At 40.5% G+C, this 22,990-nt stretch overlaps 1 protein-coding gene across 6 annotated transcripts in view; it reads left to right on the forward strand.

The window, feature by feature from the left end:
* Positions 1-12,081, forward strand: part of sema5ba (sema domain, seven thrombospondin repeats (type 1 and type 1-like), transmembrane domain (TM) and short cytoplasmic domain, (semaphorin) 5Ba) — a 165,854-nt gene extending 153,773 nt beyond the window's left edge. For 3 of the 6 annotated variants that reach the window (XM_032528883.1, XM_032528881.1, XM_032528882.1), the window contains 7 exons: positions 190-402; positions 1,953-2,123; positions 5,087-5,161; positions 5,663-5,800; positions 7,566-7,610; positions 8,364-8,569; positions 11,472-12,081. In XM_032528883.1, the coding sequence (XP_032384774.1) occupies positions 190-402; positions 1,953-2,123; positions 5,087-5,161; positions 5,663-5,800; positions 7,566-7,610; positions 8,364-8,569; positions 11,472-11,648 (1,025 nt within the window). In that variant the 3' untranslated portion in view covers positions 11,649-12,081. The other 3 variants (XM_032528884.1, XM_032528886.1, XM_032528885.1) reach the window with 3 other exon arrangements.
* The last annotated feature ends 10,909 nt before the right edge of the window (positions 12,082-22,990 follow it).

The raw sequence follows: 22,990 nt of genomic DNA on the forward strand, positions 1-22,990 counted from the left end.
AGACAATGAAATATGACTGCTGGCAAAGTCAGATACACTGTGTGACATACGCTCAAATAATCTCCATGCTTCACATCTCTCTTTAAGTTCTCTTTATCTGACAGCACTGCATATATTTCTTTCTGTGACTTTTATATAACCTGGAACTGTTTTCTTTTCCTTTTTACTCGCTCTTTCTTCTCTCCGTAGCCCTTGTCGAGGAGCTCCTGAAGACACCACTGGTGAGAGTGGCGGGTGCTGGCTGGTCATCATGGGAAACCTGGTCCAGCTGCTCCCAGAGCTGTGCTAAAGGCTACCGTACCCGACGACGAAGCTGCAGCGGACCAGAGGGGAAGAGCGCCCCTGTTGCATGCCATGGGTCACCTGTGGAGTACCAGGACTGCAACGTCCAGGCATGTCCAGGTGAGTACAGACACTCCAAAAACATGATCTTCATGCTTATTTAGGGCTAATTATTTAAAAAACAACACATAAAAAAATGAATTGGTGTTTATTCCGATTTTGATTTCAAAGACTTTTTTTATTACTATAATTGCATATTTGGCACTGTCGGATTTAAGGGACATACTGATCAATCAAAGTCTTTAGAGAACTTCATGAGAGTTGGCAGCCTTAAATGAGTTTGAAGATATTAAAACTTCATGTGCTGTTTTTTACAATCATGTAGTTCAACAGTTTCTCTAATACAACTTGAATGGCGGAAGTTATAAACACTCAAATAGAGTACAGATAAAGTCAGTTATTGTTTTTTTCTAACTTCTTCAGTATATTATGGGTTCATAAAGTAAATACATGCACACTGAGAGACGGAGATAGCAGATATCTCTGCGTTTGGGTCCTGCGTTTGGTGTGTGTGTGGCTTTTAAATTTCTCAACATAAATCAGCCACACTGGACGACAGGCATAAAAACAGTGTCAGTGAGTTAGACACTCAGGTAAACCACGAGTTAGTAAAAAAGTCAGTCAGGCAGAGCGGTGGCTGGCTATGAGAGCTAGTCGGAGTTAAGTGGTCACAGCATGCCTCACTCTCTATCACACTACTCTGCTGAGCTAATAGAGAATTCTACAGCACTGTGACGTTACCTGGCAACATCGCTTCTCATCCACCAGTCGACCACCCAGTCAATTAGTCAGTCACGCTCTTCTGATTTGATCCGATTAAACATTAACGGCCCATATGGGAAGACTAAATCAATGCAACAGTAAGCTAGGACAAAGCAAAGACAAAGTAGGATATGATCAGAACAAGTGTAAATCCCCAAATAGACATTTATTAAAACAACATAACATAGATAGTGGGAACATGTCTTTAAAAAGCATGTGTGTGCAACAGTAGGGTCCAGTAAGACCAGAAAATGTGTATAATTCTTCACATGAAGACAAAGTAAATTCTGTGAACTGTCAGACAGAATGTTTTTATTGTTTGTAGGACATCCATTATTATTGCACTTATGTGGTTGTTAGTAAGTCTCCTTTAGGCCAGCTTCACCAGCTGGGCTCCAACAGGTTGGTTATGGATACATCCAGCCTTGGGGTAAAAGTCTACACAAAGTCTAAATATTTTCATCAATAAAACTGTTCATCTTGTCTATGAATATTCCACTTGACTCTGAGATGATTTTGCTGTGCCAAATCTGAGTCTGAAATCCCAAGAATATAAATATATTGATTTGACAGGCACATTATAGCTCTCATCTGGAAGAAAATGGAGACCTACATGGAGATCTAAAGTTGGTGCTTGGATCAAGAACATGGTGCAAGAAATAATAAAAATAATTATAAAAAAAGAATACGGCGCAATGGGTGTCCATGAAGAGACTGACATATACAGATTGAGAGGCACACTGGGGAGTGTGTGAGAAAATCTAAAGGCCGTTTGACAGGTTGAAGTTGTGATGCAAGTCTCTAAAGACTGACCATTAAAATGGCCATTGTTTGTGTGTGTATCACAGTAAAAGGCGCATGGTCCTGCTGGTCGTCTTGGTCTCAGTGCTCAGTTGGTTGTGGTGGCGGTCACTATCAACGCACACGCTCGTGTAACAGCCCTGCACCCACTAATGGAGGGGACATCTGCATCGGACTACACACTGAGGAGGCCCTGTGTAACACACACACCTGCGATGGTAAGGTCATACATAAAGTCAAAATCTAACTCTGTCATGCCACCCTTTCTTGGGGTCCTTTCATCACACCTCCAGGCAGGCAATCATCTCTCACACCGTGTAATTTCTGTGCCGTACCATTTGCCAAATTGCTTCTTTCATCTATTCCATCTTTTTTAAACCGACTCATGCTGAGAAAACAACCCATCCTCCCACTGTGTTGTTTCCCGCCGTGCTACTGGAGCTTCATGGCAACCTCTCTGGAAAGGTTGAAAAGAGATCTACTGTACTTGTGTTGTTGAACTAAACATATGGAAGTCTTACTCGAATATTCGGGTGAATGTTCATGATGTGTTCATTGGTACTAAAAAACAAACAGGACATTATCTAGTGTGCGTCTAACTGCCAAGTTTTTGGAGAAAAGTTCAAACAGACCAATTACAAAAGTTTAGTTTATTAATGCAAAACAGGACCAGTTAACCCAAATTACAAACAACGCTCCAGTCTTTTCTCACCCTCCTCTATTGGCATGCTGTTTAATTTGCCCAGGTTTCAGAATCAGAATCAGAATCACCTTTATTGACCAGGTGTGAAGACACATACGAGGAATTTTCCTTTGGAGCATAGTTGCTCACAATGTGCTTACACATTCAAAACAATCAACCCAACAAACAATATATACACACTAATATAGACACACTAAACAGAAACAATGTAGAGAGATGAGTGCAATGAAGAGACCAATAAAAATTATTTAAATGTGGAACATAGTGCAAAGGGTACTGGGATAAATAGTATTAAGTTATTATATTACAATATGAACAGTATGAACATTATGAACAGTTCTGAAATAGGAAATGAGAATGATGAATAAATAATGGATAATAAGTGAGATATGAGAATGAGAATGATGAATAAATACTAAATAAATGGAATAATAGTGGAACCAGTGAACAGGTGCTGTAGAGACCGTGTTACTGGGTTATTGGCCAGAATTTGAACCTGACACTGTGGGTCAGTAGTCAGCTGTTCATCAGAGAGATGGCCTGTGGGTAGAAAATGTGTATTCATTTCTGAAATTTCTACTTTCATCAATCTCGTTTTAGTCATGGGACTTTGTCAAGAATGCAAGACAAATGTCCAACCTCCACTGCTTTTTCTTTGACATGATTTTCGTACATCTACATGGTGTGCATTGGATAACTGTTCCATTAAATATTCCACAATCGGTGTTAGATCGACCTTCAAATCAATTATAAATCAGCTTTTGTTAACTTTAATATGTCGGTACATTTTGATTGGCATTGTTCCAAATTCATATTTGTTTGAGTCCTCTAGAACAGTGATTCCCAAAGTGGGGGTCGGGACCCACAGGGTGGTCGCGAGCCAGAGAGGGGGGGTCGCAAGTTGATTTCCAGAAATAAAATAATTTTTTTTAGAAATAACATATGTTAGCCATGACACAGAACATAAAACTAGTGGCTAAATTTAAAAGAAAACCAAGCAAATAACAAAAAAGGAACAGCTTTTGACTTTTACACCTATAGTGCGTGCACGGTTTTGCGCAATGTTTATATACGTTTATAGTGGGGGGGTCGCAAGTCACTTGCACCGTTGCTTTGGGGGTCGTGGGCTGAAAGTTTTTGGAACCCCTGCTCAAGAACACAGTCCGCTGTTCTCTTCTGGACTGTTGAAAACTGTTGACTACTAAGTAATGTCCATACCTGGAAAGAAACATTGATTTTAGAGGTAGACATCTCAACACCTGGATAAATATAAGAAAAACTGTCAAGATACCACTAGCGGTAGGTGAGAAAACATTTAAGTAATTTGCATGCACTGATCATTAACAACATAACTAATATAACATAAACTATATGATAAGTTTTACAAAGTAAAATAACAGACAATAAGACACAAAAAAATAAACTACAAACTAGAGTTGATTCTGAAATTATGAAATTAAATTAGTTGTTCTAATGGTTTTCAAATTGTTTTTCTTGATTTGGAGGTTAGCCACGCTTTCCCAAAAGTCTCTTACCACATGAGATGTGATGAGATGTGAGATGTATAACACTGCCCTCTGTGTTCCCCTCTCTATTCCCATTCTGCTCCCACAAGGACACTGAAATATTCATGAGATCTACCTGTTAATCCAAGAGGATAAAAAAGTCCAACATCAGGACTCATAAGGGATTCAGCCTGACTCTAGATGATATAAAACAGCCTTCAACGTTTTGTCGCCACAATTGCCTGGACAAATATTCATTGTCTGGGAGGTGTATGTGTTTCATATAATGTGTCTGCATGTAAGTCTGTTTTGTGATGTTTTGTAGTGCAGATGCTTTCTGTCCAAATTAAATAGTTGTTTCCTCTTAACTGTCAGTTTCCTCAGATGCTTTTCATTGTGAATCAGCCAAACTGTCAATCACACGGAAAGATATGGTAATTACAAAGAAAGGAAAATGTCTTTTTGTTTTGTTTTTTCTTCCCTTTGCCGAGATGCTAATCAGCCTCCTTTTATCAGGTTAATGTTTTCCTGTTTGACGTGGACCAAAAATGTCCCGTTAGGCCTTTGCCAATCAACTGTCTGCTAACAATCTCTCCAGCCCCTATTCATCTCTTCGTTCATCCTTTATTGACAGGCACAATATCAGTCATCTATCGGGGTCCTCCTGGTGCCTCTCTGCATGCGTAATTAGAGCCAAGCTGGCTGTCAGTCACAGGAATATTTGATGCCTCTGTCGCAGGTCATTTGATTAAAGTTTCCACCAGTAATGGAGGACAGCAGGAAGGGACTGTAGGGACAGAATACTAACGAGGAGCCTCAGGCCTGATGGCATTCCTTCTGACTCAAATGAATGATCACGCAGGTCATACGGGTGACAAAAATAAATGGAAATAAATGAAGCAATTAAAGTAGGCTGTAGTGGTGCACAGTTATTAAACACATTTTAGGTGGTTGGTGTGTTATGTGTGTCTAGATGGTTGTGTGGCAAGAAGGGAGCAGATGGTGGAGACTGAGCCCCCTGTCAGTGAGCCCCAGAGTGATAGCAAAGGTAAAAGAGGCCTGTCCTCTGTGTCTACTCGGGCACTATTTGCCAAAACTGCACACTCGAGAGCACCCTGAATAACAAACCAGCTTTTTCATCAGCTTTTCATTGCAGTGGCCTGTGCTCCCTTTTATTTTGGGGGCTTTAAAATACATTGTGAAAGAGTGCAGCAAGTGCTTGGTTCAAAGGGAGGAGCTGAGAGTTGGGAATTTTCTTTTTCCTCTTGGGTAGGAGCCTTTGTTGACCGGTCGGCTACTGGGGGAAACGGCATTAAAGCTTGGCTCGGCAGACAAACATCTTCGCTATGCACTAAACAAACTCTTCATGGGGTTACTCTTTCAATCCTGTTTACATCACAAACACTTTTTGGGGCGTTTGGTCTGTTTGGCTGGCCAGGAAGGTTAGTGGCCGCGGATGGTGACAGCTTGGGTGGCCGTGTTGGTTTCCAGGACGTCTGGCTTTGTGTTTGTCTGGGTTTGTATTGATTGTTCTTTTGTCTGTGTTTAGGTGGCTGGATGGCCTGGTCGCTATGGTCAGTCTGTGATGATTCAGGCTCGCAGATGAGGAGTCGGGTGTGTGGTGCTCAGGCCAACACCCCCTGTGTCGGAAACAGCACTCAGCACAGAGACTGCAATGAAATACCTGGTGAGTCTGTCAGCTCTCAGATACACACTGTACCTGTGCAGCCTCCTTCCAAGTCGTCGTAACCGATTGAGGTTGGTGGTTAAAAGGTTCCTCGATTGCAACATCCTTTTGCCAAACTTTTGAAGGGACAACCTGTTTCCTTTGCAGCCCTGAATATCCCAAAATATACTGCATGCTTTCCATTTGCTTGATCATGTTTTTGGGTTGACTTAGTCAGGTAAAATTGTATGATGCCTTCAAATAAAAACATGGAAGTTTGTATCTTTTCACGTGGAAAGCACGTGTGCTTGCCGTTCTGGTTGTTTAGCCTTTAGCGCTTTTCAAAAATGCTTACAGACACTGGCAAATACCAGTTCAAGTTTCAAATTCCCAGAGCTCAAAATTATGACTTTAAGTTGCTTGTTTTGTCTGACCAAAAATATTTACTTGACACTCAGGAAATGCAAAAGGTATGCAGATGTGACCAAACCATTCAGTCAAACAAAAACTAAAACCTTTTTTTTATTTGAGCTTGCCCAAAATCACTGAATTTGACAGCATAAATGTTTAGATCTGATAGGATCATATCACCATTAATACAATTCCACTGAAAATTAGGAACGTTGATTTATTACCTAGTCCTACAATCACCTAATAAGTTTATTAAATGATTATAATTTTTACTGTGTTTTAACTGTGCAGTCAAAAAAAAAACTAACTACATGTGATTATCATCAAATATTTTTACTGCTTTGTCATCCGTTTGAGGGTTTCCAAGCTTAACCAAACACACTGTTGGCTTCCGTCTCTGTGAGGACAGCCCATGTAATTTTGTGGGCAGCTTCAGGTTCAGCCCATAATTCTTTAGTCGTCCTTTAGGCCAAATCTTTGTTGGCAGCATCATGCAAAAGCAGCAGCTTGTGCTTTTAGGACACTATTTGTCTGTCATTGTCAAATATGTACACAACATTATAGTTCATCATCCTCACCATCCTCATTCAGAAACGTGTCCATGCATAAAAATGTCTGTGTGCAGCCCACATCCTCTTGTGTACGCTGAAGTAATCTGCTTCTGTTAATTAACCATAATTAAGTCCATGTGAATTCAACAAGTTAGCGGTTGACCTTGTTGGCCCCAGCGCACCTTGTTATGCTGATGACTCTCAGAAAGTTTCTCCTAAAATGATCTTTCACGGCCTGCCAGCAGAGGCCTCTCCACGCTCAGAATCCCTAATGAGTCCAGACGAAAGCGATTAATATTAATGGGTTGTCACAACACCAAATCACATCTAATTTTATTGCAAATTTCAATGAGGCGATGGATGGATTTTTTAAGGTCACTTGCAGAGGGGGAGGCAGCTGTGAGGAAGCTGAAGAGCAAAATTAGGCAAAAAAAAATGAACCATTGCAACTGCTCACACACACATCAACCCTCCCTGCTCTCTTCTTTGCTTCTGGGATTTGTGGGACACGATGCATGGCTGTAAAATATTGTATTGTAGATGTTAGTTTTTTGTCTCGAACAGCAACTAGAGAAGTTGATTCCGTTTTTTTATTCTGAGTTAACTGGTGCAAAAAACTCTCCATGGACTGAATGCGCAACCATTAAAACATTTCAATTTTTCATTCATTGTTTTGTTTTCTGCATGTGTCAACTCCCCTGAATGTTAGTCGATGGTTGTGTTCTGAAGGCTGTCTCCAAGGTGTGCACGTGTGTGTGTGTGTGTGTGTGTGTGTGTGTGTGTGTGTGTGTGTCTCTGACCATGTGTTCCTCTCCTCTCTGCAGTCATTCTCCCTGCATCTGGTTTTGATAAGGATCAACACTGTGGTGGTAAGTGGATTAACAGCTGCCTTCACTTTGTTCCTGTGTGCATGTTAATGTTTGCCCCTGTATGTTTCCACAGATGTCTGAGCATGTTTTCATGCATTATGTGTGCATTTTCACGTACGTGTTTATTTGTCTCTGTCAAGAGGAGGAAGAAACATCATGTACACTGTGATGTACCTGGAACGGGCCACAACACAAGGCGGCAATTTCGCTTCATGTGCCAAAAAAAAATGTGTGACTCACTTCAAGACTGAATTTTTCATAACCTTTAATTTTTTCGAAATTGCTTACAGGAAGTCCAAAACTAAAAATACAAACCCAAGTGTATGTTCCTGTCCTAAAAAGATAGAGATCAACGCAAAAGAGACCGAAATTGCTTAAATGATGGTGGAAAAAAAGCAACGCAAGACATGAGAGCTTAGGAGCCTTCACTTTCTGTCAAAGCCTCTGTAAATTTGTGTTCTATTAAATCATAGAATGAACATACATTTAATGTAACAGGTCTCTCATAGCATCCTCACCGGACAACATACCATGAGCTCTGTATAGTTAGAAACATTTACGTCAAAGAGTCGACCATTTAGTGCAAAGTTTTAGACAGTTAGATTTAGCATAAACGGCTCTTCAAAGGAGCTCTCAAAGAATCCAAGAGACAATAAGGATCCTGCTGGGATAACTAAGTGTAGAAAGAAAGTTTAAATGAAATAGGATGAGATAATGTATGTTAACATGCCACATATTTTCTTCATTTCCCAGCATTCACCTCCATCCACCTAATCGCCACCGGTGTTTCCTGTTTCCTCGGGGCGGGGCTGCTGTCCTTCCTGATCTATGTCTACTGTCAACGTTTCCATAAGCCTTCGCAGGAGTCTGCCGTCATTCACCCCACCACCCCAAACCACCTCAACTACAAGGGCAACACCACGCCAAAGAATGAGAAGTACACACCCATGGAGTTCAAGGTAGGCGATTACTGAAAAGAGCTGCATTTTAAAATATTATGTAGATAGAAGTAATACAAATGGAAATAGAAGGACTGTTTACTTGGTGTTACTCACATGCACAAACACACAATGCAAATGTTGGCGATTCAAGGGCAAAGTGATTCATGTTTTATTTAGAGCCTTTATTCATGCATTTATCTCAATAGAGCGCTAACCACAGAAGATGAATTACTGTTCATTTTTATTCCTCCTTGCTCTCATACAGAACCTATAGACTTTAAGGCTTCCTAACTGCCCACAAACCAAGTCCTTATTAATGGGCCCCATTAGCTTTCTAACGCATTAGTCAGCCCTCGACCTCCCGTTGCTATCGGTCTACTGTGCATTCACATTTACAGAAAGTCAAGAAACTATTTTCACAAGAGGCTCATAGACTTTTAGTGCAAACTTCTATTGATTTTGCTCTCTAACTGAATATGTTAAAACTCTGGAAGATGATTTTTGACTTTTCTGTCTATGTAAAGTGGGCATGTGTAGATAACTAACGTAAAACATGTTATGACCTGAACCAAAGGGAGTTTGATCTTTGTCACCACCATCTCATTTTATGCGAGCATGGAAGCTACAACTATTATTGTTAGGGCGCATACCAATCACGGATTAAAGTAAATTAGAATTGGCTGAATTGACACCAGCCACTATCTCATGACTGTTGCCCAAGTCTTTTTCCAAAATTGAACTTAATACTCCAGAATATAATGTTATGCGTCTCAGAAGCAGCACAGTGACTCATTTTATCCTGTTACATTCAGTTACATCCTCCAAAAATCAGAAACTGCATCTATCCTACTTTAAATAATCTGGACTAGTCTGAATGACCACAGAGCAGCTCAGATTACTTAATGACATGTATAATAATAACGGATGTTTTCACATCTCTATCAGACACATGATAAATTTGCCAATCCAGAGAGATCACAATTCTTGTTGACATTAATCCCTCAAGCCTAACAGTTGTTCCATCTCATTGTCTTTTTTTTGCGGTAGCAAAACTGGATGATACATCACAGAAGTAAGCCGCTGCTTAAACTCTCATTCCAACACATTATCTTAACCTTAGAAAGTTGTAATATCCAACTCCAAAACAGACTCCTGTACGGTCCATCTTCGTCTTCTGGGGTCGACAGCACCATTTGGTGTCTGGGGTACACATTATGTTTAACTCAAACTACATGTGGTAAATATTAAGCAGAGATAATGCCTTGGGAAGTCACAACCATTTTTGAGTGACCTGTTATCTTACCCTAATGTTAAGTTAAAAACTAGCAAGATGGAACATATTTAATACAGGAAGGGTCTAATGAAAGATCTTCTTGCACTATGGGAGTTGTAGAATCCAGAATTTAAGCTCAACTCATACCAGGGACTAGAAGTCAAAGTCCAAGCCTCTGATGCTTGGATATTGACCATTTAAATGAAAGGAAATTTAAATTAATTCCCAAACTATGGGGGCCTAGACAGCTCAGTTGGTAGAGTGAACGCCCATATATAGAGGCTCACTCCTCAATGCAACCTCCCCCCCCCCCCACCCCATGTCTGCTCACTGTTGAACTACTGGGTTACTGGTTGTTTTGATTGGTTGTGATCTTATCACTCATGTGAACATATATACATTAGACTGTGTTCAGTAGGAGTGATGCAAGCACACAATGCTGGTAAACTAGTTTTAATGCTGGTAAACTATGGTTCACCTCACAATCGTCAGAGCAGAAGATAACTTTTTTGTAAAATGCAATCTCATAGTTTTATAAATTGCTGTGCTGTGTTTTGGCAACTGATAACCCTTCAGTTTATGAATGTCTTGTTCAAACTAGACTTTCTCGATTGCATTTCATGTTCTCACCCCCTGCTATTTATTTTCTTTTTGTCTGACTTGAGCTAATGTGTGCCAGCAGGGATTCCTTTTAACCGTTCCGGTCAACTTGACAGTATTTAAAATCCTACCAAAGCATGGCAGGAACATGTAACCACGATGACACGTCCCTGTGTTTTTGAGCGTGTCAGCCTCCTGACGCTTGTTGTCCTTGCAGTTATTGTTGTTGCTGTGTGGACGCGGTGCTGACAGCCATCGTGGTGCTGAGAGCCTGAACTCATTAGCTTTAATGACCAGGGGAGCAGCCAGACTCTGCTGGATGTGCAGCTGATGTCGCTCTGTATCACTACAGCACTGTTTATCCAGCAGGTTCCCTCTCCTCCAGGCCAATTTATGATGCCCAGCGTTGTGGATTTCACCAACTCTAACCTGATTATCTCCCTGCCCTGTTCTCCAGTGCTGTGCAGATGGATTACATTAGTCTAATGTTTCCCCTGGAAAGTGTTTCACCTTATGTTTGGCTTTTACCAGAGACTCAGCAAGTGCATTAGAATAAAATGTGGGTTTTTGTTTTTATTTAAGATAGCCGCAGTGAATTCCAGCCATCTCATAATTTATATTAGTGTATTGAGTATGCTTGACATTAACTAAATTAAATTTGTTAAATTGGTTAGCTTTGGTTATGAATACACTTACATTGTATAAGCAATAACCTCAGGGCTAGTGGAGGTATTTTTATTCACGGGGAAAGAATTACTGATATTTTTTGCATAACACACAGAACAGGGTGTCCACACTGCAAAGTCCATTCTGTTTATAATTGAGTCCTAAAAACTATTTCCTGAAAATAACACATCTTCCAGCATTTTTCCCAAAATGATGAACTGTTGCTTTAATAAAAACTTATTTACTTGCAGGACAGATGTGCTCCTTGTCAGTAATGTTTTAAAAGTATTTAGTCACACGGTATAACATATCAAACATGCCATTCTATAAGCTATGATTGAAATTGTTTAATGCTTCTTTTTTTCAACTGTGTCATTCCAGACGCTTAACAAAAACAACCTTCTGCCAGATGAAAGGTCCAACTTCTACCCAACACCGCTCCAACAAACAAACGTGTACACTACCACCTACTATCCCACGGCGCTCGGCAAATATGACTACCAGCCCAACTCATCCCCTTCGCCATGTAGGACCTACAACCAAAACAACAACAGCTGAGAAAAGCCCCACAACTGGCTCTCCAAACCCCCTGCCAACGGACACCACCCCAATGCCATGGTGACATAAGTGAACCGACACAAACTGAAACGTTTCTCAGAGTTCGGCCAGGTTCTTCTGTTTCATTGCCCCTCTCCTCGCTTCGGTAGTCTCTTCATCATGGTAGGGTTTGTGTCTTCAAGGGCATTTCTGTAATTCTCCATCGGGAGATGTGTGTTTGGACAACAATGGCGGTGTCCTGGTGCAGTCAGGGGTGTGCTGGGGGTGTGTTATTTTAAGGGCCTGCCTGGATATAGCAGTGTCAACTCAGAGCTTCATGTGGGGATCTGGTGGAAAGTTCTGGCAGGACGACTCATGGCTTTAGACATATTGTTATAACCAGAACTCCTCAGCACAGGTGTTGTAATAATCCACAGTTCTGGAGACGAACATTACCAGAACATTTAAAAACATTACATTTCTTTGGATCTGGGTCACAGTTTTACGCCTCTCCAATACTAACCACATTCTCAGCCTGTAATGAACTTTGACTCCCTCGACAACAACAGCAGTTACTGAGACAAACTACGCATATCGTTTTGTCCTTGCCACATGGTGCAGAAGAACAACAAAACAGAAAACTCAATAAAGTCAATGATTGAATAAAGGTCAATATCAGCTGGCTTGAGGGACGGATGCACGCCCTCCATTGTTGGTATTTCACACGACAGAAAAAGATTTGAACTTAAGAGTCAATTAAGTTTTTGGGATGGCTGTTTGTAAGAGTCACAACACTAAACATTAGCCTGAATTTGCTGGAGCTGCACGCCTTTTGTGGAAAAGGACATTCAAAAAATTCAAAAGCAAGGGGGATTGTGGGAAGCGGTCTGAACTGTACATAAAGCTTTGGGAATGCCTTGGTGCCTGTATGCAATGGAAGGCAGGGGCGAGGTTTGTTTTCTATTTCTCCTGTTCTCGTTTTTTTCCAAGAACAATAAACACTATTGAAAGGGAATTGATTGATTCTCCAATTGATTCTCCAATGGATGCATCAATTCTACTGAGTGCTTAATAGCTCGGTGGTCATATCAAATATGGCCAGTGTGCTGAACAAATGGATTGGGTTTTCTATGATGGTAGAATAAGCTAGTAGATTGGCACTTCTTTTTTAATGTTTGTTTTTGTAATGTTTTGTTTTACATACATTTGTTTTATTCTCAAACAAGCTGTAGCATAGGAGGACATATTTTGTAAAATAAAATAGGTTATTAATTCTTGTTTCTCTAATTTCACTTCACTGAATGAACACATTCTTTTGTTTTCTAAAGTTTGGTAACCAGTGCATCTTCAATATGGGAAATGTTAACACAAATAAATTATTGACATGGTTTTTACAAAGAATGACTAACAAAACATCAATTTGGCATTCCCTGGAAAAGAAAAAAGTAAATTATGCTTGCTTAGAAGTTTAGTGTGTGTGTGGGTGGTGTGTGTGTGGTGTGTGTGTGTGTGTGTGTGTGTGTGTGTGTGTGTGTGTGTGTGTGTGTACGTGCAAACATGTACTCTCTGCGTGTCTGAATGCCTAAATAAGCAAAGGGGAGTTTCTGTATTTTGTACAATAAATGCTTTCATACATATGACTATATATGAGGATGTCTGTAAAAATGTTTTTTATGCATTTTTTCCCACATTGTGTTGCTGACACTCCATGCTACTGTTCTTTTTCTATATTTCATGTATGAGATGTTAATCATTATAAGTTAAAGCATTGCGCCTCTGGTTCCTGCGGAGGTGGAACTGACACTATTTATAGTCAAAGCTTGGTTTATAAAAGGGCGTTTTCACAGCTATATTTTAATATTATTGCCTGATTGATGAATGCTAACCCAGCAATGCTTTTCAGTTCAGCTACTGTACATGCACGAGATGAGAGCTCTATCTGTATATAGGAGCAACAGCCTTCTGCAGCCCATTTAATGACCCTGCCGAGGATCGTGTAAATGTATCTGTATATTGTATAGCTAACACTGTTTGTTTAAAAAAAGCCTTATAGTTGTTTAAAAAAAAGTGCAGCAGCTAAGTACACACCAACCATGAGGTTTGTTTGGGGACAGCGCTCCACAATGGGACCGACCGCCTGTGTCTTATGACCTTTCCCAGCTGCTCAAACATCAGATTTCCAGAGAAACGTGAATCCAGACCGGAAATAGACTGATAACTAAATAATGATGAGACACTATTAAAAACTATAGACTGCAAACAGTCATATACAACGGGGAAATTCAATTCAGAAGTTGTCTTGAGCCAACTAAGCCTCTATTGACTCTGTTGGTCATCTGATTGGTCCATTTTTCAGCTCTGTCCCCTGCGGTGTGAGGCTCTGTGCCCTTCTATGCAACTTACCAGGTGTACTGTTAGACATGTCATGTAGACTGTAATCACTGCCTTTTAGACACTGTGAATTTTTTGGTACCCTATATTTTTGTATATTGTACATTATAAAGGACAATAAACCTTGATGCCAACACAACAGTCAGTGAGCTCTGTCAGAATTAGTTTTGGGGAGGATTTGAGATTTGTTTTTAAAGCTGAGCTTAATGATATTTTTTAATTGGAAGTGCCAATAGAGTCTGACCTGTCTCCACATCTCTATCAGTAATTTTCAAAGAGAGGCATGTTCATTAATAGATTCTTGGGGGAATGAACAATGTTTTTCTTTGACCAACAGATTTGCTGGATGAAAATGCACTCTTCACTCCAGAAGATGCTTATGTGAATAATTTCTAGGAACTTGGTGTTTGTTGAGACAAGTTTAACAGGGATTTTTCCTACAGTTGTCTGGTTTTTGGAATTCGAAAAAAGCTTACAAAAAAATGAGTAAGCCTTAAACTCCCCAATCTTACGAACACTGGAGCCAATCACCTGTATGTGTGCTTGGTTGTCATCCAGCCCAATCTCACACTTTGGAAAACCAAAGTCACAATAGGGACTACAATGTGGAAAGTGTCTCAGGTAATGACTGACAGGTCATCAACACTCAGCCTGAAGAGATCAAAAACAAGTATTCATATATATTGCAAAAAAGTGAAAATGTGTAGTGATGGAGTGTTATAGCTTATGCCTTTGTGCCACAGAAATCCATTTTTTGACAGTACTCTGCCCCAACGCTAAGATATTCTCCACACATAAAAGAAATGCTGATGCAGAGTTGTTTTAGACACAGTGTAAACACACTTAGAAGTGAGCATGTTCAGTTATGCTTTGCTAGATTAATGAACTAAGAAGAATAAACTACAATGGCCATGATCATCATAACAAAGCAATACGTGACAACAGGATGGCTCCATGTGTTTTTACGATTTGCAGATAACAAAAAGCCTGGGGGCTTGGGGGTAAAGCTCTGTCTCTCCACCATAGATTCTGGGTTTGGTTATCAGTAATAGTACCTTCGGCTTGGTTGTGTGTTCCAATGAACACAGTAGGCCATGTTTGCAGGTAGGAAGCCAGTGTGGGACTTTGTCTGTGTTCCTACACATACTGGTTGGTATGAAATAGGTGGTATAGTGTGAATCACATGTTAGACTCTCCAAAGCTCATCAGTGGCAGGTGAAATGGAGCAACTGAAGGTAGCACGTCTGTTTGCTGCCTGCCCTGGACAACAGTGGAGGGACGTGGACCATTCAACAGGAAAATCTGCAAAAGGTAAATAGAATAGGACAACATTAACACCAGTCTTATCATTTAACCACCCTGCCCTATGACTGAGTATCCTATACTAAAAAACGGTTCAGTAAAGCCACACTTTGATTAGGAGATGCATCACAGAAGTGCATCCGCTCCCTTCATCCTCTAAACAAATGATTGCAGCGCTGGAATACTTCGTTGTATGAGAATGGGAGAGATGGATGGGACAAACGAGCCAAGTAGTCAGGGTGTGTCCAGCACACTGCCCGTGGATCACTGCTGGTGCCAGTGGCCCAGACATCAGTACTTTATCATCACACCAAAATGATTCTGCTGCTGTGCAGAAAATCAAGATCAACGTTGGAGAACAGCTACTGTCGCAAAGGACAGGAAAAGACACTAAATAAAATCTGATAAAACGTGTGTACATTCAGCCCGTAGCCCTTGAATAAATAACTGAGTTAGTATTTTTGCACTGGAGCAACTAAATAATTTGTCATCAGAAGGGAGAGCAGCCCACTCTTCATCCCGTAAAATACATACACATACCAGACCATGATTATACATGTCCCTATTGTATATGTCCTTCTCATTTAGTTCAGTCCAGCCCTAGCTGTACCTCTCAATTAAAGAGAGCAGCCTCTCCGCAGTTTTATTAATGGTCGCAGTGAAAGCATTAATCAGTTGGTATTCTGCTGACAGACAGATGCAGTGATCGGCACTCTGGCAGGCAGCCAAGAGGAAGTCGCCAGGAGGAAGCTGTAAGCTGAAGGAGGCCACTCAGATAGGATGGTAAAGAGTCAGGGAGAAGACGGCAAAAAAAGTGAGAAGGACGCATGCTCTGCTTCATAATTCTGCCTCTGTTTGACAGTGAGCAATGAGAACAACACCGAAGAAAATGGAGGAAAACACCAGCTTCGGCTTTGTGATGATCACTGTTATTAATGACGAGTTTTGTTAAAACAGTTACCAGCTCTGTGAGTCAGCACTGCGCTGAGAGCAACATTAATCATGAATTATCTTGGAAATTGTTGGCTACCTGAAAACCATTGTTTACAAATGTGTTAACATTTAAGAGGATGGAAGAAATAACCCCTTATCAAATCAAGTGATAAATAAAGTTTCTGGCACTTTTATAAGAAATGGTGGTGGCAGGTTTTACCAAGGCATACTTTATAATAGACGTATTGTTTGTACCTGTAAACCTTTTTGCATGTTTAATGATTAGTTGTGCTTATTAAAGTAGTTATAAGCTATACATAACAACTTTTGGTTGTGGTTGGCGCACATCCTCTACCATAACCTTGTTTGTCTAGCTGAAAAAAATGACACCTGCCAAACATCCTTCTGTAATCACGTAGCCGATATTAAAAGACCACTCAGTCTTTGAAAACCGTAAGGATCTATGGCAAGCCATTTTAACGTTGAATAGCTATACTGGATATTTGATGCAAATATCCATAATTCAAAAAACTCTTCAGTCGAAAAGCACTTTTCAGATACCCATCATTCTTACTAGGACAAATGATGTCACGTTTCCCATTCATGTGTATAGGGCTTTCAATTTCAGATACCCACAATGCCATTCTTCCTATTCAGAATGCACATTTCAGATATCTGCAATACAGTTCTTACTATGAAGAACTCCCATTTTAGATTTCTACAATACAATTGTTACTAGTGAAAACTCTAATTTCAGATATCCAAAATGAAACAAATATTCCAGATATCTATGTTGTAATTTGGACAGTCCAAAATACATTCTGACTAGTTAAAATGTCACAACACATATCAACAATTCATATCATGGCTAGTAAAAATTCAATTTCAGATGTTTACAATTGTAACTGTGACTAGAAACAATACAATTGCAAATATCCACAAATCCATTGTGGATATCTGCTAACAGGTATAGGATACCATTTTAACATAAAAAGGGTTCATTTATTTTCCTCAAGTATATTTCGGAAATCCATAATAGCATTTCTACTCGTTAAAATTGTATTCTCACTAGTTAGAATGCCAATAGAGATATTCAAAATAAGACCTTTAATGGTAAAAAATACATTTCCAAATATCTACAACTTTGATTTTACTGGTCAAAACTACATTTAAGATCTCTAAAAATCCTTTAAAATTGTATATGGCTGTTTTAACATTTAATAGCTAGACTAGATATGTATTGCAGATATCCGCAGTTCAACTCTTACTAGTCAAAAAGAACAATTCAGATATCCAAAATAAAATTCTTTGTCCACATCATTCCAAATATTTGCAATATAATTCTCACAAGGCAGATCTCCCATTTTAGATTTCTACAATACAATTGTTGCTAATCCCTGGCTGGACCCCAGGTTGATGAGAGCGTTGAGACTGAACCATACACCAAAAACAAGAAGGAGGCCATAGAGCAACAAAGTTGGTGCTAATTCTCTGTGAGTTTTGAACAACCCCTTACACGTAACATAGATTTGTTTCAATGTTAAAATAAAACAATTATTAATGTAATTTCAAACGTATTTCTAACTACAGACAGTTATTACTGTTGTGCAAAAATACGAGTGTTACTGTTGATGAATGGAACTGGAGGCTATACACAAGCCAAATTGGACTTTTCAAACTTGGCATCCCAAAAGTTGGGCTTTCTTTACTGATCTAAAGCATTAACCATCCATGAAGTACTTACAACTTACAAAACCCGTCAGTATTCCTTATGACACAAAACTCTACTTGGGGGTAGATGTTTGACGGCCGGGGTTGGTCTGACAAACCTCAAACACTACAGGTACTGATCATAATTTGGTAATATGACAAGCTGATGTTTATTCCATGTTGTCTTGTTTACAGAGCGAGCAGTCGGTTGTTTATGATGCGTGTTTTGCTGCGTACCAGGACATAGCCGGCAGACAGACACGTATGTGTTCTTGCAGGCGATGGGATGGGCATATCACACAGCGTCTGAAGTTGTGGCCAGAAAATGCTCTCATGGTCGGCAGGGATTGAGACTTTGTTGCATCTGCCATCACAGCTCTCCATCCTCCTCGATGGGAAAACAGGGTAATTGTTTGATATGATTCACCAGCTTAGCACTGGGCTAAGCACCGGCCAGTTGGTCTGTGTGCGCACTGGGCAAGGCCTGCCTAAGAGGAACATCAGAGGGAATTGGTTTTATTGGAAATGTAATCAAAGGAGTCAAGGAGCCAACAAAGTGCAGTCTGTTGTACAACAAAATCAAGTGGTCTGTTCAGGTCTGTCCCTCTAATCTGTCTGATACTGTTTCATTTGCTGACCAACAAACGCAGACACACAGACGCTCCACCTCACTTACTTCTCTAACATATCACTTTAGCCACACACACACACACACACACTGTTATTAATGTAGTAAAAGATGCTGAATATAGCGCAAAAGTCATAACAGATGTTATGTGCCTGGTGTCAACCCCTTCAGAAAAGCATGAATCTAAGCGTGTCTGTCAGGCGTGTCATTTACATGTTTTACAGCTGTATATGTTTAAACAGAAAAGGAAAGTCCGCTTTGCATTTTATTTTGATCACGGTCTATTTTAATAAAAGTGCTTGTGAAATCTCACATGTGGCTTTGACTTACAACTGTACATTTAGCCCACTAGAAAATACTGAGATATGATTTTTGGTCCAGCTCTACCCGTGTGTAGAACTTAAAATGCATGGGGCCGCACAATGCAGACTAAAACTAATGCATATTGTAGGCCTGCACGATTAATCGTTATAAAATCACAATCTTGATTCACGATTTTATTTTTTAAATAACCTTGAGGTAAATAATAAAATATATGTATACAGGGCTGGAACCCAATGCAAAATAAGATATATATGGGGGGGGTGGATAGAGTTGAAGCTGTGATTCTGGCAAGGTGTTAACAATGACAAATTGTTGTAAACATATAAATACTGCGATGACCCCCCCGTGTGGAATGCTGTATGATGGCACTGCTGGCTCTGCAGGAGGACTAACCCCAATTGGAAGAATCAAGAGAGAAAGAGACTTCAGGGACCATGACGATGACTGGCTAATATGACAATTTAAATTCCCTTAAGCTGGGCTCTTGGATCTATCTACTGAATTGGGTCCAGTAGAGAGGTCAACGCGCTGGAACCATGCCATCTCGGTCCAAATACAGGTCCTCGACACTCTGGGGGTAACTGGCTTTTTACAAGTGTTTCATATATATGTTATAATCTTCAATTTTATCACTAAGACTTGTTTTGATATAATATAGCTCCGGTTCCGAGCATCTGAGGGATTTTTTGGCTTTTTCTCAAAAATTTAAAAAGTGTGTGTACAGGGCGGAATAAGAGGCTGATTCACGTAGGCACACTTGTGGGTAATGTGTTACTACCTATAAAGGGAACATTTCTTACAGATGTGCGTGCACCCACACCATCTTTGCTTTTGGGCATACGTACACTTTCAGTAAGGATCCTACGCACAGTTTTATAAATGACCCCAGGTCTTTGTAAAACTAGCCCTGAAAGGGCAAAAGGCCATGTAGTTGAAAGAGAAGTTGTAATGCACTCCTCAGGATGGGTTAATGGTGGCACACCCTAACCCCGGCTGACAGAGAAAGATGAGAGGGACAGACGGAGCCAGCGGTGATGGAGAGTCCTCTCCTCCTCCTAATAAAGCAGAGACCAAACAATATTAAATCACCTCCAACACCTCCCTCTTACACGGAGCCAAGGCTCAAAGTAGCCGCTACAATGTTTCCAAGACGAAGAAAAGTGGAGTTTACGGTAGTTGTGCAGCGCAGAGCCTGAGTGAGCCATTCACATTTTATTTAATCTACTTAACCAGGTGATGGAGATTGTAAAGGCTGGCAGCTGCACTGAGTGGAAGCAGTATTGATGACCGTGTCATAAATAAAACTGCTGATGGCACAGAAATATTGATGGGGACACAGAAACCTTTATGTGTGAAGCAATGTAACGTAACCTCAATGCTCTTTATGCATCTTACGGACATCAGAATTATGTGAAGGAGCAGATCAACTACATTTTTATTTTCACACTTATACATTAAGTTTACACTCTGCCGGCTCAAATATGCCTATAAGGCATTGGCATTTTGCTTAAAAAACACATTTTAGTCTTTAGTAAATTCTACTTGATTTATATTCCAACCCAATGCAATGGCAGGCTGGGCTGCAATATGGACCCCACCCCACACTCTCCACCGAAAGAAGCCATTTATTCTCACATTTGCTTTACAGATCTTAGGTGGTAACAAGTTGTTCAACGTGAATCATTCATACAGCCTGGGGCTTTGGTTTGAGCTTATGCCCGTATGTGGGCCTGCATCTGAATCATGGAAATTTAAAAGTGCTTAAACAACAAAAAAGGGAACATGGGTATTAAAGTTTCAAAAAATGAGGAAAGTGACAAAGTAATTGCCAAGCAGTTTCAGGCCGTGCATTCACAATACGCTCCGACAGGCTTTTAAGCAATTTCCCTGTCCTTGTGCTCTTTCAATGCCTTTTCATTGAAACACAAGCACACACACATGTGCATCAAAGCCATTGTGTTCCATTAACTGACAATTTCTTTCAAAGAAAAGCTACTATGAAAAGGATACAAAATTTCTCTCTCCTCTGTGCCCTCAAAATGTCCTCACCACTGCAGACAACAACAGATTGAAGGCAAATGTTAATCATAGTCTAAGGATGGGGATAAAAAAGTAAGACATTTTATTCATAGCAGTGTGTCTACACAGAAAGCAACACTTGTGTTGACCTCTGACAGCTTGTTTTAATGCCACACAGCACTGCAGATAGATGGAGTAATGAACGGACTATGAGGTGATATTAAACATCTCTCTTTCCTTCTAGCTTCAGGGCATCATTACTTCCTGTACTAATTTAGTGTTACTCCTCCCCCGCTTCTCCAAACCAATGACTTAAATGTTCTTTATAGTAATCAGATGAAATAAGTCATGATGCATCTCTGTACCTGCTGCAAATTGAACTCTGCCTGTTTTGTGAAGACAAGGGCATAAAAGTAAAAACTGTTTCTTTTTTTCATCCCAGTCGTGAGCGCTCCTGTGAGATCAGCGCTGCATGTGGGCGTTAAAGCCAGGAATGCGTAGAATTGTAGTCTTGCTGTGCACAGTTTTGCTCTGCATCCCAGTTGTGAAATCAGTCAATCCGAAAAATAGCTGCAAGCTTTTTGGGTTTTAAGCATTGCAGGAAGATTTGGCAACAACTTTCATCTCTGCTCCCCTGCTTCCATCCCAGGTAAAGCCCTCCCTGAGCCTGTGGCACTCACGGCAGAGGCAAACCAGAGCTTCACTGTGTTTACCCCGAAACGTACAAACAGGCTCATTGTTACAAGGTCTCTCGCCATGTCTATGCTGTTCTTGTTGCCTGTTGTTGAAGGGATCAAGAGGTTTATAGCACCTTTACTGGAACAGATTGAACACTGCGGTGAAGTCACTGAACAGGGTGTGACAATGAAGGGCTACACGACTAAAATGAATTTAGATGGATGTACACTGTCTGCTGTGTTTGTTCTCCTGTACTTTTTACTCTTACTTTCTGAGGACCTATTCAAGATATAGACTGAAAACCTTACATAATCAAGTAATCCATCGCTGACACAATGTCAAGAAAATCTTTACATTATTGCCTTTATAAATCGAACATAAAAGGTAATGTGAGATGAGATTTAGGGACACATGTTTCCATTATGGTATACTCAATGTGCATCTGATCAATTCCCTTTACATTTTTAGAAGCAATGTGCTTGAAGCAATATATCATATGCAATGAAATCAGTTTCATTTATTGTTGGAACCAAAGGAAACAATAAAAAAAAGGCAATTTAATGCAGCCGTTCTCTTCTCTCCAGCAGAAGATTTAAGACCCAGTGGAGTGTTTTTTAGGTGGGTCACTTGGCTTTAAATTAAACCTCAATTTTCTTTTTTCACCATCTTTGGTATTCATCACCCACAGACATATTTATACCTCTCTTACAAACACACCACAAATCTGTCTTCCATGTCTCAGCTTTTTGACGTCTTCATCAGTCTGCTGATGGTTGACGGCAGCTGACAAGATCAAACCGAGTGCTGTTTCTCTGCACCGAGGGTACAGCGATGGCTTAATGAAACCCCCACCCAGTCTGGACTCTTACTGACATGTTGCACCTATAATTTTCACAGGTTTCAAGGGAGTCAATGTAGAGTGTAGAGAATGGGTGTGATGTGTGCACGTCTAGAGGTATTTGTCAAAAAACGAGCAGCAGCATTTTACACAAGTTAAAGATGTGAGATGAACAATCCGTGACTAGCACAGAAGTCCAACAACAGACAATCACTCTGGTTTAGATCAGGGAAGCTGTTCCACCCAATCACGCCTCTCCACTCCATCATTGCCCACGTGTGCGTTGAAGTCCCCCAGCGGAACTATGTAGTCCCCCACTGGAGCCCTATACAGGACTCCATTCAAGGTCTCCAAGAAGGCCAAATACTCTGAGCTCTTGTTTGGTGCATATGCACAAACAACAGTCAGAGTTTTCCCCCCTATCCCCCGCAGGCGTAGGGAGGCGACCCTCTCGTCCACAGGATGGGACACACCTGGGCAACTCTGGAGTAGGACAGAGTCCAACCCCTATCCAGGACTAGGGTTCTAGAACAGAGACTG

Source organism: Etheostoma spectabile, chromosome 11, assembly GCF_008692095.1.
Source record: "Etheostoma spectabile isolate EspeVRDwgs_2016 chromosome 11, UIUC_Espe_1.0, whole genome shotgun sequence".
NCBI classification, from domain to species: domain Eukaryota; kingdom Metazoa; phylum Chordata; class Actinopteri; order Perciformes; family Percidae; genus Etheostoma; species Etheostoma spectabile.